This window comes from Struthio camelus, chromosome 26, assembly GCF_040807025.1.
Source record: "Struthio camelus isolate bStrCam1 chromosome 26, bStrCam1.hap1, whole genome shotgun sequence".
NCBI lineage: Eukaryota > Metazoa > Chordata > Aves > Struthioniformes > Struthionidae > Struthio > Struthio camelus.
In genome coordinates, this window is record NC_090967.1 from 1,576,465 (window position 1) to 1,596,426 (window position 19,962).

The 19,962-nt window shown below is 42.1% G+C and overlaps 1 protein-coding gene across 1 annotated transcript in view; it reads right to left on the reverse strand.

Annotated features, from left to right (window-relative positions):
• The window catches only part of LMNB2 (lamin B2), a 46,947-nt gene that overhangs the window by 13,583 nt on the left and 13,402 nt on the right, over positions 1 to 19,962 (reverse strand). Inside the window, exons 2-5 of the mRNA XM_068919679.1 lie at positions 15,761 to 15,897; positions 4,099 to 4,255; positions 3,283 to 3,408; positions 728 to 898 (exon numbers count right to left, since the gene is read on the reverse strand). Of these exons, the coding sequence (XP_068775780.1) occupies positions 728 to 898; positions 3,283 to 3,408; positions 4,099 to 4,255; positions 15,761 to 15,897 (591 nt within the window). The remainder of the gene's footprint in view (positions 1 to 727; positions 899 to 3,282; positions 3,409 to 4,098; positions 4,256 to 15,760; positions 15,898 to 19,962) is intronic.

Below are 19,962 nucleotides of genomic sequence, written 5' to 3' on the forward strand. Positions count from 1 at the left end.
GAAGAAGTTTATGCAGCACTCTTCTAGATTAAATTACTTCTCACTCTGTTAACGTTTCCAGGTTTTCAAACACCATGGTTTTCATCACAAAGGCTGCTCAAAAAACATCCCATAGCCTGGGGTTTTTTTTCTTCAGTGAAATCACAAACTGCACCTAGTATTTCTCTGATTCAGAATTAACTCAGATCACTGAAATGCAATAAGGTTTATGCACAATTCAAAAAAATATATATTAGGGCCGGTTAAGAACCTGGGGGCAAAGGCCCCAGTAAGAGAAAAGTTCCAATGCATGCATTCCCCAAAATGGCCAAACCATCTCATCCCTCCAGGCAGAGTCAGTAACAGTTCTTAGAAACAGCTTATTGCACTGTATTGAAGGCTCCTCCAGCACCTCCATTGTGGAGGAAAACCTGGATCTATCAACATCACGAAATATAAATTTATAATAGAAGACATTATAAAGACAGCTATTGTGTGACACACCACTCCCACTCTCTTCCTCAGTCACCAGCATTTTCGTGTTCTCTCACAAACTGGCCATTCTTGACTAACTGTTACATCACTGAATCAATTTGCACGGAAGCGCAGAAGGCGGCATCTGACTCCCAGGACAAAGCTTGTTCAAATTACAGTTACTTGTCTCCTTAAAGACAGCAAGACTGATGAAATGGCTTTATCCCACCAACTGGACTGACTGTCAAACAGTGCTGCAGATAGCAGTAGTTACCTTAGCCTGATAGGTCTGCTCTAGCTCCATTTTGTACAGTTTGACTTGTTCATCATGCTGATTTCGTAGATCCTCTAGGGCCTGAGCCATTTTGGATTCATATTCCTGTTGGCGACTAGTGTCTACCTCAACCAAACGATGTTCATGCCGTTTTCTTGTTTCCCTTATTTCCTAAACATACAAAAAAGGGGGCAAAGTTGCACATTAGGATAAACAGCATAATCTATTTCATTTAGTCCAATATTTTATTTAAAAAAAAAAAAAAAGCTTTAGTATTGCTAAGAATTACTGCATGTCTTAACAGATGCAAATTACCCTTCTCACTTTGCAGGATATAATTCATAAAGGTGATCCGACTTAAAAACAAGTTAAAAATATCCACGTACTTTTTAAGCAATGAGCTATTTTGTGCTACAATAATCAAAAAAGGAGGAGGTAGAAGAAAAATGAATTTTTACACAGCAAAGAGAGATCCCATGTGCTGCAATACAAACTTTTCCTTTCTCAATACACACACGTATATTACAATAGCAAATAGTCTCTAAGGAGTCAAATAAAAACAAACACCTTCTGTGTCCATTAAGAAACTGAATATCATCATTACAGAGAGAAACCGAATCTTTAAATTTCACTATTAAGCATAAGGAAAATTCTCTTTTTCTATAAACTGCATGACCTCTATGCATTAGATTTTGATTACATTAGCAACAAATTAGCAACCTCAGCAAACCCTTCACAGTCTTTTCTAGAAGACATAAATACATTTTTTCTGGTTAGAGTTTGTACTGAGAAAGTTTATGTTTTTAGAGAAGCATGAACTCTCTGTGCCTAGAACACTGATCCCAAACTAGTGACATAAGACACACTCATGGACTTACTCATGTTGAGCTGTGCACAGAGCTCACCAGGCCTGAATGGATGCTATGAGAAGGAAACCATTTCTGCCTTCAGGGGAGGACAAACAACAAGAGAGTGGCTGCGATTCCTGGCAGGACGCCTGAAGGTAGCAGCATGGTCATGAGGCGAAAAGCAGTATGCCTAAACTGGGGTCATGGCAGGCTAACACAAATTCAGAACTACTTTACAGGTTATTTTGCAGAAAAGCATCACATCTAAAAATAGACTCTTAGAAATAAGCTCTTCTACTCAGAGCAATATGCCCTGATGTGATCTTTAAGAAATTATTTTCCCTTCTGCGGTGAATTTTTATGCCAAGAAAAATGGCAAGCAGCAGTCTCCCAGTAACTGTAGGCAACGATCCCTTGAAGGCCACAAAAATATCATGGGGCATCACAGAGCGTCAGGTGAAGGGCTGAGCTGATGTAGCAGTTGATCACCACTAGAATGAGCTGAACTAAATGAATCCACTAACCTAAAGGAAACCAATTCCTTTTTTTTGGATGTTTTGAATCTGACCAGACAGAAATCAGAGTGCTCCAGTGATGGCTAAAGGAACAGAATCCCCTACTTTAGCATGGCTAGCTGTAAAATTAGCTTCTCTTGTCTCATTTAACTTTACCCTTAGTCAGCAGCAACACAGTTCTTCTCAGGGATCAAAGAGTGACTGTAATACCCTACTACAACTAAGCAAGGGTCTGTCACTTGCAATTTCTTGCAGCAATCAAATTAATCCAGGGCATGGGAACGAGGTAACCGTCAGTACAACTCAGGGTGATCTACCTGACTGTTTTCTTTGCCCTGTTCCAGCCCCTGTCCTTAGCCACACAGTCCTGTGCCCTCCCTTAACCACATTCAGGTACTCATCTGATCCTGTAGTAAGACATACTTCAGACACTAAATTGGAAAAAAAAAATTAAATTCAACAAAGCCTGAAGTATTTTACCAGCTTATTCGGCTGAAAGGGTTTTGTGCAGCGTCAGCCAAACACCAGAACTAAGACGGGTGAGAGGAGGGAAAGGAGCATGTGACAGCTGCTCAGCAGCCAGCAATTGGGTAAGTTTGGGCTGCAGAAGAATCAAAGATCAGAGATAGTTTTCACAAGATGGAGTAAACTGATATAACACTTTGCTACTGGTACATGGAAAAGGTCAAGCTACCGTTTCCCACCCCCGCCCCCAGTCCCCATCTGTCCTCATTAGAACCACTGTGAGCCATTTCAACTCATTAAACTGGCAGAAAACTACCCCAGCAAAAAGCAGGGTAATAGCATACTGTGCTGGTCAATGAAAACAGCTCACAGCGAAGTTCAGCAAGCACTTTAGTACGAGCTTTGGCTGGTACAAATACAGGGCAGGACCGTGCAGCCAAGTATGGAGAGGGGGCGCAAGACTCCCATTTTCACAGCAGTGAGCTATTAAATTAGTTCAGCTGTCCATGAAACAATACCCTTGTCACTAGGTGCTACTGCCAACTCTGCCACTGATTTACTATGCAACTTTTGCAAAATCTTTAACTGTTTTATCATTTAATCCATTTACAGCAAGGATAATAATATTGACTTTCCCAACCTGGACTAGTTAGTAATTGGTTATAGTCAGTATGAACAACAGCGATACAAACATTAAAGGACGATGAGATTACTAGGTCAATAATACCTCCTCAAACACGTTCTTCCTGAAATCCAGATCCTCTTGTAAGCTCTGGCACCGATTCTCCAGGTCCACACGCATGAGCGTCTCTTTCTCTAACTGCTTCTTAGCAACAGCATGACCATCTTCAGCCTGGTAAAAGAATTTAAAAGCTAAAAATTTAATTTTGACTGGATCCTTAATTTCCATCTACAAGCCCTTTATGGCCTTCATTTGGCATCCTTGGCGCAATTATTCACAACCACCAATCTGGCCACTGGTTTTCCACAAAACAACAATAAAAAAGGAAAAAGTATGTAAATATAGGCATATATGCACTTATATTTATCAATATTTAAAAGAGGTTTCATGTTTGTATATCAGCTATTTCAGTGTTGGAGTATTTAAATGCAGTATGAAAATGAGGAATTGAGGATTACTAATGCCTCAAGCATAGTACATTGAATGTTTTTCTTTTTCTTGCAAGCATACTCCCACTGGATACTTGAGCACAAGTTTAAAAATGCAGGACTTTACAAAGGACAACATTTAGTAAACTGGTATCTCATGACAAGCACGTACCAAGAATATTTAAATAAAAACTTTTGGCTAGGAAATTTTCTAACAGACTACGTTACTTTGAGCGTTTTACAGAGATTTCTTTAAATTTAGTTTTGTATCCAAGAGGAACAGATACAGGTTAAGCAATAAGTGAGCTAGGGATGTCTCGTACTGTTTAATTCAGGAGCAATGATGTTCAAACTATAAACTGACAGCAAAATAACAAATTTTACAAGACGCACGCTTTCTAGTGCTAAAGCCAGGAAACATTCACTGCCACACCTTAGCAAGCTGGGCACGCAGATCAGCCACCTCTGCTTCCAAAGTGCGTTTTTCATTCAGGACAGTATTGAGTTCTGCTTCACTTCTATGGAACAGCACTTCAAGATCCTTAATGCGACCTTGAGCCACAGAAAAATCTGCATCTTTCTTCTTGTAGCTGAAAAAAAAGTTAACTATATTTACAAATGCACGCACACACATCTTGTGGATGTCTTGGTTACAATTAGAGATATTTTGTTATACAAATTTTGTTACAGTTATAATCCCTTATGTACCACCAGGTGGTTCCCAGATTAACCTGCAACTACAGCTAATGAAAATAATCGTCAAACACTAAGAAAAAACACAATTTGTACCAATAGGTTGTAAATGCATTTACCCAATAAACAGCAACATATGTCATGGGTAGAAAAGGGAAAAGGTAGCAGTCAATTCTGATAGCCAATTAAGGGGTGACAATAAAGTTGCATTACACATAGGTGTAAGGAGTTTTTTTTCATTTCGAGCTGCACAGCACATTTCATTGGTGAGACTTATCACTTTGGTCTGCAGCCCCTGAGGAGCACAGTACATGCAACTCCCACAAAGGTCGATAAGCATCCCTAGTGCTTGGTACTTGAGATGTCCAAACCCATTCCCCTCCCACGCATTCCCACACAAGGTAGACAGGTAATCAACTGTGCCTGTCTAGCTTTTCCTTTAACATACTGATTGAGTTTCTACAGCTTCTCTAGGTATTCCACTCCGGCGTGTATCATTACATTGCTCAAAAACTGTTTTGTTCAAATTAATCCTTTCTTGCTGCAATTTAAGCTCACTATTCCAGTCACATACCACTGAGAGTGCAGGGAACAGTTTATTGTCTTTTTCTCTTAAACTATCTCAGAATTCATTTTTCTCCTTCCCTCTCTTCAAATGTCTCTTCTCTAGATCCGTGGTTTTCAGCCTGTGGTCAGTGAGATGCTTCTAAGAGCCCACAGAAGTAATTACATATAGGAGCCCGATTAGTCTTAAAAAGCCAAACATTTGGCCTGAAACTCCAAATATGGAAAAAACATGAAGTAAAAGTAAAAAAAGCTGAAAAACACTGCTGTAGATTACACAACCCTTGTTCCTTCATCTCCCCAGTCCATATCGTGTGTCTTTCTTCCTAGATTTCTAATCATTTCTGTTGTCCTCCTCTGGAATCTCTATTTGTCCCACACCTCTGACAAACTGCAATGCCTTGAATTATTATATAAAAATCCTCCTTATGTGGCATTGGTAGGTCCACCCAGAATATCACTCCACATACTCCAGCATGATGCGCATCTCTTTCGCAATTGCAGAATATGTTGATGCACACTTCTTTTATGATATGCTCTAGCTACCAGGTTCATTCGTTTGTCTCTGCATTTCTTGGTGTAGCTCTGAATTTTTTTTAACTTTTTTTTTCTTAACGACTGCTCCAATTTGTCAATTGTGAATCCTGTTTTACAATGTACATACAGCGCCTCAAGCTCGGCAGCTTACAGGAGACATGCAGGCAAAACATCCGAGTTCTACTTCAAAGAGAGTTACTTAGCAGTAGCGAGAAGCCTTCAAAATAGACTCTCCAGACACATGCCATGCTATGGGTGTGCATGAGCCACAGGCAATCGTATCTGGAAACCTTCTGCCTTTGCAGTACCTAACGTGACTTTGCACAGAACATGAACAATTGCGTACATTACGCATCCTACAATTTCCTCCCACCTGTAGAAGCCAGGTAGCATGCAGGCACGTGCCCAGAGAAGGGAAGGAATGGAGTTGGTGAACGTACATATGGAGAAAGCACTATAGAGAATTCCTGTTAGTGGTCAGATAACTTCTTTTCCTTCATACATCTGTATGTTTGCAGATTCACACTGGAAGAGACTCCAAGCTAGGCATTCACATTTCGTTCACATTTTGACTTTCATTTATAATTTCAACCTGGATTGCTGTCTTCATGCAGAAAATTGACAGAAGACTTTTACGAAGCCTGCCTTGAAGGTCTCTGAGGTGCCTGGTGGTGACAAACTGCGCGCTAGACTTGTCTGTTCCGAGTTGAGTCAACACTCTTTTAAGGAGACCAGGTTCACAGAATCGTTTAGGTTGAAAGGGACCTCTGGAGATCATCTAGTCCAACCTCCCTGCTCAAGCAGGCTCACCTAGAGCAGCATATTGCCCAGGATCACATCCAGACGGGTTTTGAATATCTCCAGCAAAGGAGACTCCACTACCTCTCTGGGCAACCTGTTCCAATGCTCTGTCACCCTCACAGTGAAGAAGTTTTTTCTCAGGTTTAGGTGGAGACTCTACTACCTCTCTGTTGCAGTGCCCTGTCACCCTCACAGCTTATGTGCAGATAGAACTTCCTGTGTTTCAGTTTATGCCCGTCGCCTCTTGTCCTGTCTCTGGGCACCACGGAGAAGAGTCTAGCCCTGTCCTCTTGACACTCCCCCTTCAGATACTTGTACACATACATTTATGAGATCGCCTCTCAATCTTCTCTTCTCCAGGCTGAACAGGCCCAGCTCGCGCAGTCTTTCTTCCTAGGAGAGGTGCTCCAGCCCTCTAATCATCTTGGTAGCCCTCCGCTGGACTCTCTCCAGGAGCGCCACGTCTCTCTTGTACTGGGGAGCCCAGAACTGGACACAGTACTCCAGGGGAGGCCTCACCAGGGCTGAGGAGAGGGGCAGGATCACCTCCCTCCACCTGCTGGCAACACTCTGCCTAATGCACCCCAGGATCCCATTGGCCTTCTTGGCCACCAGGGCACACTGCTGCCTCATGCTTAACTTGTTGTCCACCAGCACTCCCAGCTCCTTCTCGGCAGGGCTACTTTCCAGCAGGTCAACCCCCAGCCTGTACTGGCGCAGGGGATTCTTCCTGCCTAGGTGCAGGACCCTGCACTTGCCTTTGTTGAACTTCAGGAGGTTCCTCTCCGCCCACCTCTCCAGCCTGTCCAGGTCCCTCTGAATGGCAGCACAGTCTTCTGGTGTGTCAGCCTCTCCCCCCAGTTTCGTATCATCAGCAAACTTGCTGAGGGTGCACTCTGTGCCTTCCTCCAGGTCATTGATGAATACGTTGAACAAGACTGGACCCAGGACTGACCCCTGGGGGACACCACTAGCTACACACCTCCAACTTGACTCTGCACCATTCACCACCACCCTCTGAGCTCGGCCATCCAGCCACTTCTCAATCCACCTCACCAACCACTCATCCAACCCACACTTCCTGAGCTTGCCTAGGAGGATGTGATGGGAGACAGTGTTGGAAGCCTTGCTGAAGGCCAGGGAGACCACATCCACTGCTCTGCCCTCATCTACCCAGCCAGTCATTCCGTCATAGAAGGCTATCCGATTGGTCCAGCATGATTTCCCTTTGGTGAATCCTCGCTGACTACGCCTGATCACCTTCTTGACCTCCACATGCTTAGTGAGGACCTCCAGGAGGAGCTGTTCCATCAGCTTTCCAGGGAAGGAGGGGAGGCTGACAGGCCTGTAGTTTCCTGGCTCCTCCTTCTTGCCCTTTTGGAAGGCTGGAGTGACACTGGCTTTCTTCCAGTCCTCAGGCACCTCTCCTGATCTCCAGGACCTTTCCAAGGTGACGGAGAGGGGCCTAGCGATAACATCCGCCAGCTCTCTCAGCACTCGTGGGTGCATCACATCGGGGCCCGTGGATTTGTGGATGTCAAGTTTGCCCAAGTGATCTCTAACCTGATCCTCCTCCACCAAGGCAGAGTCTTCCTTTCTCCAGACGTTCTCTCTTGCCCCCAGGGTCTGGAATGCCTGAGGGCTGGCCTTAGCAGTGAAGACTGAAGGAAAGAAGGCATTCAATAACTCTGCCTTCTCTGTATCCTTTGTCACCAGGGCACCCGCCCCATTCAGCAGTGGGCCCACGTTTTCCCTAGTCTTCCTTTTGCTCTTGATGTATTTGAGGAAGCCCTTCTTGTTGTCCTTGACATCCCTTGCCAGATTTAATTCCAAATGGGCCTTAGCCTTCCTCCTCGCATCCCTGCACACTCTGACAACGTCCCTGTATTCCTCCCAAGTGGCCTGTCCCCTTTTCCACATTCTCTGGACTTCCTTCTTCTGTTGGAGTTTTGTCAGGAGTTCCTTCCTCATCCAGGCAGGTCTCCTGCCCGCTTTGCTCGACTCCTTCCTCAGAGGGATGCACTGATCTTGAGCCTGGAGGAAGTGATGCTTACCCATAGGCTCTCAACCTGCTCTCCATCCACCCCGAGGCAGAGCTCCACACATTCTAGTTGCTCCCTCACATAAAGGGCAACTCCACCACCTCGCCTGCCTGGCCTGTCTTTCCTAAAAAGCACATAGCCATCCATGACAGCATCCCAGTCATGTGAACTATCCCACCATGTCTCTGTCACTGCAATGAGATCGTGGCCCTGCGACCGCACACAGATCTCTAACTCTTCCTGTTTATTCCCCATGCTGCGTGCATTGGTGTACAGGCATTTCAGAGAGCCAGTCAAGCATGCAGGCTTCCCAGGAGAGGTGCAAGAGGATCCTCCATAGCCCCCCAGGTTGGGGGAACCCTCTGGAGCTCCTTTTCTCAGAAAGCAGCCATGGCTGCTCAAGGGAAAGAAGGTTTTGGTGACCACGTGGAGTAGCACACAGAGGAAGCAGCAGAGAGACAGTTGCACAGCAAGGCACTGAGAGCTTGCGGCTCAAGCTGGGAGACTGCTGAAAGGACCATTGTTATGGACTCAGGCAAGACTTAGATGATGGAAATAATTTTTCTCACTGGACTCTGCAGTTAATTGCATCTAAAACTCACCTAGTCCATTGAAGCCAAATCTGGAAGCATAATCCCACTTTGCAAGGACACAGTGGGCAGGAACAGGGGTTCTTTATAAATTTATTCTTGTCTCTACTATTGCGTTTAGTCACATAGTTTTTGCTGTTAAGATAGTTATCTTTTAAAAAACATGTTCTAATAAAACCTGGCTCCTCTGAGCCCTTTTTGGGTAAGCTCATCAAATCAGAAAGGTGTAGACATATCCACCTCCAAGCTTTGTTTCACCTGGTAAAGATGTGAACAGACACTTTATGCACATCAGGAATGGAAACTTGCTTTAATCAGGCCATTAAAGCTACCTGGGCTATGACAGAATGCACCCTGATCATTACACTAGCATCTGGTTCAGCAGTCTCACATGTAGGAGGGCGCTATTCCACCATGGCAAAAATTCTGTGCATAGTTCTAGTAAACTAAATATTCCCATCTATACCTCCTCCACTCATTCAGTGCCTCACTCAAGCAAGCAGAAGAGTTGATAAATGGACTAACCTTTGTTGAGCAACATAAAAGCACTAGCAGCTGCTAGGTATGCCATATAGGAAGAAACTCTATCTGCTTCAGAATGATATCAGACTTCTGTTTTTACAATAACATTTTAATCCAATATTTAAAAATATGATGCCCTCCTGATACACTTTTCAATTAAGGATATTTGTGAGCTGTGCATTTAATCACATAAAACAGTGTTCTTAAAACATCCTGAAGACATTTCCCTTTACAAAAAGTCAAAGTGGAGGAAACTATACAACTGCTTCATGAACCCAATTATGAATTTGGCTCAATAGAAAAATTCTAAATTCATGAATTATGTTAAATTTACTATTTAAGTATATACTAAATTTACTTTTTTTACTTACATATGAAGTACATGTAAAGAACATATTGTAAAAATGTTTTGGTTGGTTGGTTTTTCATATTAGAAAAAATGGTACAACTTTTTTTTTTTTTTTTAAACAAGTCTCTGGTGTCCAATTTCTTTTCAGGGTATTTATTTCTTTCTCATTTAACTGGTGTCTCTCAGGGAAAGTAAAAGCTGTAAACGACAAGCACATAAAATTCTAGCTACTAGTTTTGATTGCAAAACAACTGTCCCAAGCAGCGTGAACTCCCCTGCCTCAAAGGGCTTTTTTTTTTTTTTTTTCTTAATTTCATTTTGAAACTTGATCATCAATTTTAATTTGACTGTTAATCAAAGAACACGCTAAAGAACCATAATATCAAAGATGTGTGCCGTGAACAAGAAGCCTAAATGAAACATAACTATTCTCTGAAGATTTTCAACCATCACTTGTACTGTGATCTTTGCAAATGTAGTGTGGAAGTTGCAACTAGTAGCATCAAGTGCTGTAATGAAGAGACAGAAATAAGATAATTGCTAAATTCCCTTCAGAAACCATTCTACCATGATATTACTTCCCACCGTGAAATTGCTACACCACTCTAATGGACAAACTTAAGCAGAGTTTAATTAAACTAGAAGCATCAGAATAATACAAGCATTTTATCTTTAAAAGATCAGGTTTTCAAAAGCACCTGAGCACATCTTGGAACCTAGTTTCCATTGACCTCAACACAACTTATGTTAGGGCATGCCTTACAATCACATCATAGCTTGTTTGCCTAAACGCCTTCGTATAAAGTGTCTTAAAGAACACCTACTCATCATGTTAAGGCATGAGAAGGCTACTCATCATACCCTCCAAGTATGACTTTAAGGCACCTAAAATTTAGTAGCCATGCTAGCCTAAACACAGCCTGGAGAAAAGGAAATCCTTTTGGGAAGAGATTATATTTAAGGTTATAGCTGAATCAGTGTCTTTTTAATGCATTTTTCCCCCTCTATTGAATGAACTGCATAAACAGTCCTAGGAGTAGAGACCAGACTCCACAATTCCTTTTTCACTTGGCTACAGTCAGGTTCTTCTTGCTCATACTCTGGTCCTAGGATTAGCATGCCCCTTTCTGCAGTTCTCAGTTTCAGCAGAATCACTGAAAAATAAGCGCAGACCCAGAGTCTAACACTTACGTTGCTTCTTAGGAAATTCTTTCAATCCTTTCATGCTGAGGACCACCAAGTCCAGGTGAGCACTTCCCTGAGAAGTGGTTAACTACAACAAATCACTCACTTTCCACAAAGGGCAGATTTGGCCTTCTCAGTCCGGTCACTAATTTATCTGGCTCCTCTCTCTCTCCTGTAGATAAACGTAGGTCAGGCACATGGGAAAAGCAATCCCAATTTCAAAAATAAAATGATGGGCTCTGGGCTGGCTCAAGAACAAGATGGGGAGCTCAGCGGTGGTAGTACAGAGGAGCACAAATCAGATGAGAAAGCACATCAGAAAGCATCATTACACCACTGTAAAATAGATGCTGTGTTTATTTCTGCTCCTGCTCACTCCATCTTTTGGGATCAAGGTGAAAGAAGGGAGAGGCTGGTAGGAAAATGAAAACCTCCCAGGAAACACCTGTGTGAAGACAGACATGCTGGAAGCTGCTTAACCTACCACCATCCTGTGTTGGGAGTACTCAAAGAGTTTGCAGTGCAGAAATTTAAGGGCAAATGACACAGGTGAGCATAGGCTGCCCTCCCACAAAAATCACTTCAGATGAGAAAAGGCCACAAGACCTCACCCAGTGAAGCCACAGGGGATATGGCAAGAAGGCAATGATGCTATGTGCTAGGCAAGAAGCATGCCCACCTGTGAGAGTTTAACCCCCATAGATGTATGTTCGACCTTTACCTGCCCTTGATCTAGCTGGCTGTCCTCCGTCCACCTTCCCGCCTTTGGTGCTTTAAAATCATTGACGGAGGAGTAACACATGTCCTGAAAACTGTGAACTGCCAATCATATGGAACATTTGAGAAGGAATCAAAATCCACTCAATCATGGGGCAGATTCATACTCCTGCCAACCGTAGAGCTGTGTTAGGACCTGGTTTGCCTAGGCCCACACACAGGTCTTGCCTATAAAACAAGCGTCTGGGTGCAACGCCTGGGTGTCAGTGGTGTTTAAGATGACAGAGAAGATCGGCACAGCGCCTGAAGAAAAGAAGCGGCGGCAGCAGCAAGCCGGAGCTGACTACTCGCAGAGCGAAATCACTGAGAGTCTTCGGCTCGTCAAGTTAAGTCACACAGGCCAGCAGCCAGCTCTTAGGCTCAGGAAGGCATCCATCCAATCAGCGGTTGGAGGACAGTCAATGTAAGGATAAGGCACTAGAGGCAGCGAATCAGCGCTCGCTAGCACCTGCCCCACCTCCAGGGTCAGGATGCCGAATCAGGATTCACCCTTTGGATCCTAACATCACTTGCATTTGGTCATGGGAGTGAACCATCTACATGATAAATGTGTACAGCATATTACCAGGGAATTAACACACCCCACCTGGTGTGACTTGACTGGCACATGGGTTCTATCCCAGGGGTCAGCACACCACTTTCAGTGTGGCTTGACTATTGTGCGGGTTCCATCCCGCGAGGATCAGCACGCCTGCCCAGCGTGACTTGATCAGGGCAATCGCTCCCCATTTCTAAACCTTCACCTTTATTTCTGACTTGTTACCCCTGTGATGTGTCACTAATCGTGTATGTATTGTTGATTTAACTACTTATTTGCTTTCACTACTTCCATTTACGATTGGAGCTCCTTGTAAATATAGGTGTAAATAGTTAATTGTAGAGTTAAGATAAGCAGTATACTACCATTATAAATAATACATTGTTCACTCATTTATTGGTTACTTGTTGGGGCTTTGTGAATTGTAAACCCATCCATCCGAGTAGCAGAACCCTTCCTATACCGCTTAAACAGATCCATTGACTTTGGAAGTTCACTGTTTAAATAAAGTTGTTTAACATGCCTTTCAACTGGTTTGGTCATCCTGCTGCGTTAAACCGTTGACATCACTCCCACCACACATGGGTCAGGACTTCTACAGCCTTGGAGCTGCCTAACAGAGTTAGCCTCCAGCACATCAAAGAGGGGGGGACTCCATCACCCATATACGTGGGGACTGAGGAGGAAGGAGCGTTGTGTAGCAAGGGCTCTGTACAGGCCTTACCTCTCCTCTGTCCAAAGTCGCCATGGCAGGTCTGGTTACCATAAAATGCTTCTGGGTTCTGTAACACTCACGCAACCCAGAGTTCTAAGGAAACAGCTCTTTGTCTGATATAAGAAAGAACCTGCACGTTCTTCACACAACATCAGCTCAGCAGCACTCAAAATGCAGCTTTATGGAAGAAATTACTAGGAAAGGAAATCCAGAACAAAACAGAGAATCCACTGTTATGGTGCAATCTTGAACACTGGTTCAAGTTCAGATTCTGCCTTCTCCTTCCCCAAGAGGGTATAGTAGAACTGGAGAAAGGACAGAAAGGGTAAACAAAGTTGACTGAAGACACACAGCAACTTCTGTAGAAGAAATGAGTAAGTAGATTAAGATCTTTCCACTTGAAAAAGAGATCACTAAATGGGGATAAGAGAAAATCTTAGCTGATGTGAAGAAGAATACAAAAACCAGAGACAAATGAACAAATGGAGGTGTGGTGGCATGTTCAGAAACAGGCTGTTCTTCATACAAATTGTAGCTAAGCTGTGAACCACCTTGCCAAATCTAAGGCTAAAAGCAGACTGTCTCAGGGGATACTGGTCACACTTGTGAACTAAAATTCCTTTGAAACTTACAACACAGAATCCATCTGTAATTCAAGAAGAAGTCCTTTAACTGAAGGCAATTGCCAAAGACTGGTGGGGTATTCCAGGGAAGTATCATTAAGTAAGCTCTGTTCTTATACTCTTCCCTAGATGCCCATGATTGGCTTCTATCAGAGACAGACTAGAGGAACCTTTGTCCTGATCCAGTAGGACCTGCTCTAGAAAATAACTTGGGATGCTTCTTGTGGACCTGCTGGGCAAGAAGATGACCTCCAATAATCCCAAGTTAAAAAAAAAAAAAAGTATCATACATGACAAATCAGTATCATACACGGCAAATACAAAAAACAAGCATCCCAAACCATCTGCTAGGACGTTCAAAATCCCAAGGGATGAATCTGATGATCTGTTCATCAACTGCAGAAACCCACAATAAACTGAGGGATATAACACCCTTATCTATATTCACACAGAATAGGGATGGTATCCTTTGTCACTATCTGGACAAGTTTCCTGAGTTTATGACAGAAAGACATAAGCATAACTGACTGCTCTGAAGTCCAGTACACTAACTGGTAAACTGTGTTCTTTCACAGACCATAAGTCCCGTCACAAATCCTTGTGGACTAAGGATCTTGCTGCAGGTTGTTCAGCTGCTTCCCAAGTCTACCAGAATTGTGCAAGCAGACAGCCTGAGGACCAGACCAAGAGCAGGGTAATTGTCAGACTCTACTGGATAAACAAACTAGGACTGATGTCAGCACATCCTAACCACACTCTGTGGCCTCCCTGAGTCTTCCAGGGCCCCCAGGAAAGGCCTTTCACTGTTCATAAACAGAGGCTTTGGCAGAAAGGGCTTTCATTGTTCATAAACAGAGGCTTTCGCAGAAAAAGAAAGGGACAAGCCAGCTCCTGATGCAGTACCTTAAGGCACAATTCACCTGACTATATGCAGTCACCTCCTTTGAATGAACTGTGCCCCACATTCAATAGGCTAGCTCTATGCTAGATGTAAAACACACTTACAGTAGCGTGTCATCTCAAATAGAGATGCTTACACTGTAGCTATTCTAGCCTCTCAGGACCAAAGTCCACAAAGGAACATTCCTGATGGCTAACCTTAAAAGTAGGGCCCAGCACGTAAAATGAAGATCCAGCCATACAGCAAAGCTTCATCATAAACTAACTAGCTATTCAGAAGAACCACAAGGGAGAGCTATACTTCATTCCCTTTATAAACCCTTAGATGCATACTTACAGTATGCCTGCGCTGGCACTGCTAGGTTAAAAGCAATTCTACGGCCAGAAATCTTCATATACAGGTTCTTACTTTACGCTGTGACTGCACATACTGACATCACGCTCAAGAAACACCTATAAATCCTAAACTCATCTACTTAAACACGTACTAAAATTCAATTAAAAGCAAAAACTACTTTGGCCATCATATAGACTCATTGTTAAGTAAAGTTTCAACTGCTAAGCAGTATTTGATAGTAAGAGCTCCCTAGTGGAAAGAGAAATAATTCATTATGCTTTGCTTCATTAGCCATTCAAGTTCTATTTGACACAGCCTGAAAAACAGATTTTTAAAATGTAGTTAGTACAATGTCTTTTCCAGCACATTTAATCTGTAGCTTCTGTATTCCCAAATATGTACACTGCTTCTGTATCCCCAGAACGCTCAGGGCCACCCTTGTCCTATGCCTTCTTTTCCGCCATCAGTCATACAGGGAACCAGAAAGAAAAAGCAATTAAGTTAAAAAATTAACTTTTCTTGGCTATGTTAGTTTTAATGTAGACCAGTTTCTCAATCCAATTTACCAAGCAGCTACATATGTGCATGTTCACATAAGGAGAGGAGCAATGGGACAGAAGCAGGCAAAACTGATTGTTTCAGCATCTAGATATCTGAAGTGTTCCTCTAACCAGTTTACTAATCGTTTATCTCTAAATACATTTGTGCATATACTAGTCTCATTATCTGCTCTGACTAGCTGAACAAACAAGCCATGAAATTTCCCTCCAACAAGCCTGTACCTTCTCACTGAGCTTTAACACATTCAAAAGACACCCACTAAGGCATTTTAAGAAGCATCAGTAGTATTGTTCACACCGCAAACACTGCCCATTAGCGTTTTTTTAAAAACGTTAAGTATAGCACGCAGGACTTTCCTTACCTTTTGTTGAACTCTTCAAGCTCTGCTCTCAGTTTTCCTATTTCAATCTGTAGTCTAGCCCTCTCTTTGGCGGTTTCATCCAGAACTCTTCGAGCATCAGCCAGTTCAGACTCATAGAGATTCTTGATTCCACTCACCTAAAGTTAAGGGAAAATTATCATTCAGACATGAGAACATTCCAAACGGAGCATCAATGAACCAAAACAAAGCATCAGATTCTTCGAAAAAAGATGTATGATCTGATTTGTTGTTTAAGAATGTTGCACATGGAAACATTTGGAATTAATGTGCACTTATAGTTAAGATTTATGTTCAACTGAGAATAAAAATTAACATGTTGTATGCTTGAAGTGCACAAGTCTTCTAAAGAGCTAAACTGAAGTGGGTGAGTACACTCTGCTATCAGATCTTAAATTATTCTCCCTCATTTCCAATACTGCCGATTGTCAGTATTGCATTTGCAGCAGTAACATCATTTAAAAATAAAATACAAAGGACTTATTAGAATACAGGTCTGAGGTCCAATTCAATTCTGCTGCACTTGCACTATTAGCTAAAGAAGAACCTGAAACAAGATGAACAGGTCATGTTTCTGTAATTCAGAGATGAGCTTCCACTCCTATTCTCTACCTCAGAGGATGAGGATCTACAGACCTCTCCCTGTCCCAAGACCACAAAAAGAAAAAAAACACACTCAAAAAAAATTAGCTATTCACACTGCAACCAGCCACCTGCAAGTCTTCCTTCCTTTTATTTTTTTCAGGACAAAAGAGCATCCAAGAGGTATGTCAGATAGCTAAGATTTCAAGATCATATGAGATTACTGCTATTGCTTCTATCAAAGGATACCAGAACAGCTATTACTAATGTAAATTCAAAAACGGAGCAATCAGGTGTGGGAAAAATTGAAAACAGAACATACCACCTTTAGGAAGAAAAAATCTGATAGGAACACTTAAGACGCAGAGACAAGAAAATAAACTGTGCTATTCCTAGGAACGCCTATTCCAGCATCAGTGACACCAGTGACAGACTGAACCATCTAGTCCTCAAAGAGTGGTTAAAAGCAATCAGAATATAATTAGGTTCTTGATTGACTATATTCTCATAAAACTCCTGAAATGAGCTCAGATATGACAGTCTGAGGGCTAAGAAACCTTAGTTTACAAGCATATTGCATAACAAACTACTTTGTTTGCTACCCATGAAATCTTACTCTTCTGTAACAAATTAATTCCTTCAAGACTTACTCAGCCGAAGTTTTGTTTTCATAGCTGATAGTTAAAGATTGTCTGTAGCACAAGCCAACACAACTCATCATCAGTTACAAAATTTAGGAACCTCTATGCAGAAGTGCACCATGACTATGCCAGGATCCTTCATAGGACACTCTGCAATGCTAAGGGGGGGGGGGAGGGAGGGGGGAAAGTATTTTAAGGCTACAAAGTCTCTCATTAGGGATGACCCTTCAGTGCCATTCATAAGGCTACAGCGAACTTACCCAGCATATGAAGACAAGCACCAATACTTTTTGTTTAACTATTGTGAGGGAAAGCTCATGATCTTGTAAACTGAAATGCATTAGACATGAAAAAGTCTGCTCTAAAAAAGAATTAATACTCCTTCCCAAGAGGTGGAAAACGCTCAACCTTCAGATTAAAGCCTCTAACATTAATCCTTCTATTTTCTTTAAAAAAGAAATCAAGTTGCATTTCATATGCTATGTAAGCTGAATATATATGACTCACCATGATTTTTTTTTATTAAAACCTATTTACTACTGAATCTTCACTAGCAAGTGAACTGACATTTCAAATCTTTTTTTTTCCGGTCCTACTCTAACAGGTATCTAATACTGCATGTTGCATTCTTGAGGCCAGGTACCTCATTTTCAAGTGCTGTAATATACAATATTGACATGTCAATATTTCTTTTGGGATCCGGCCCTGGTGATTTTGCAGCCTGCACAGAACCTAAAGAAACACAAAATACAACTGGCCAATAGCCAAGCACTGATTCTGCACTATTAGGTACTGCATCCACAACACTTTCCTCTAATGCCTTGACCAGCTGGCCATCTTTAGAGCAACTATTAAACCTGCTAAAGTACTTACCCTAGGATGTTCGTCAAGAACTTCGGACTATATTACTGTAGCCTCGGGGAGATACGCTAAGTCATAGCGCAGTGCACAAGGACAAACTCCTCCTCAGTACTCTAGAGCATAAATGGGAATTGCAGCCCAAGAAACAATGGGAGAAAGTCTTTTTTCCTTAGTTTGGTGTGAACAGCGCCACAAAAAGGTGTTGCAAGCATTCCAACAGTGATAGGCAGCAAATAATTTATGCTCCTGAGGCATTCCAGAATATATGCAGCTTAGAAGCACCCAAACAATACTCTGAATTGAGAATAGATACTTAATGCAATTTCTGCCTATAGAAAAGAAAGCTAGACTGAGATAAAAACTGCATGATGAAAGCCATTTTAGAATCCATTGATAAAAAGACTGTGCTTTTTAATTAAAAAGGCCTGACTCACATTCTCTGAATAACTAGCTGTGGTAGCTTAGCATGTTTCTCCTCCTGTAGCATGTTAACCTCTGCTCTGACAGTATTTCAGTAACAAGGATGAGAAAAAGCCACCTCTACTAGCATTTTAAGCTAATCCTCTGAATAGACAGAAGTAACTGAGACACAGGTACACATAGCAGCTTCCAGCACAGGGAGGCAGCAGACAGCTAGGAGCAGTAACACCTTCAATTACTGCAGGAAATAAAGAATTCATCAGAACTTTAATAACAGGACACAAAAAGAGTATGCTCCGTGATAAAGTTGACAGAAATTTTAGATGATCAAACTGATCTGGAGGACAATTCAAAAAGGTTTTCCTACATTGTAAGAAAACTACATACTGTTTATTTTCAGCACTGATTGGTGGGGAAGAGAAATAGACACAGCAGTAGGCCATAAAAAAAAAAAAAAACAAAAAAACACACACTGCCGCCAGCTGAGATGAGCTATATTGGTATTGTGCGCTTGACAACACTTCTGGCCCAAGCTGACGATTCATTGAAAGCACCAGAAAAAGCAGTTTTTCCTCATACCCCTGGCAATGAGAGAAAGTCTGGCCAAGTATTTCTGTTCCTGAGACCATCAACCCTCAAACTCCGTTCTCGTGGAAGGAACACAACTGAGAGTCCACTGACTTCCTGAAAACTTCCAGAGTAGGCTGGCCCAGAGAGTGCCTCTGTTTAGCATACATCTATGATTTTGTTTTGAATCTACAAACTCTTTTGCCTCTCCCTTTTTGTTATTACTTTGCACCTGCTACTCAGCTTACTCTCCAGTACAGTGATACTTCCAGCGCACATTCTCAAAAAGGTGTTAGTCCAAAACACGACCTCTTAGGACAAACCTTTCATACTCTTTCTGGACAAAAAAAAGAAAAAAGGTAATAGGAACAGCAGCCAGTATCCACAGCACCAAGAGAAGGAAGTTCAGTAGATTCATCTGACAATTGTGAAGCTCATTTCTGGTGCTTTGCCTCATCACACTTCTGAGCAAAGTGCCACCGGACAGTGTCAGCAGTTCCTGGAACATTTACAAAGAGTACTGGGCACTAAGAGATAACTGCCTGACATCATCTTCTGTTTCTTGTCATTTTCTAGCTATCACTAGAATCAATCTATTCAAATTCCTTTCACTCATTTGTTGTTTCTCATCATCTGCTCCCCGCATTTGGGAAAGACTTTTAGAGTAAGGATGTATCTATGTCAATCCTTCCAGCACAAGCCAGTAAGAAGAGCAGCTGGTAGCAAATGCTGAAGAGAAAAAGCATAGGGAACAAGGCAAACCTAGAATGATTCTTCACTAATATATATACTCAGCTGCTTAAAAATAAAAATAAAAAAGAGAGAGAGAGAGAGAAAAAACGTTTCCAGACATCAAATTCAGTAGTCACAGTGTTGTTAATTTGCCCGATCCCTTTGTAAACACCTTTATTTTTTAATTTTCACAACATCCATGACCATCATACAAGCATGAGTTGATTAAGAACTACTGCTTGATGATTTACTTTGAAAGAAAGGTTTTGTATTGTGAGAGAATATTTGCTTCCTAGAGCAATCTCTTCCTTTAGATTTGTGACTTAAGAGATCTTAGCTTTCTTCTTGTCTCTTTTCCAAATTTGCTCTTGGACAGAATTT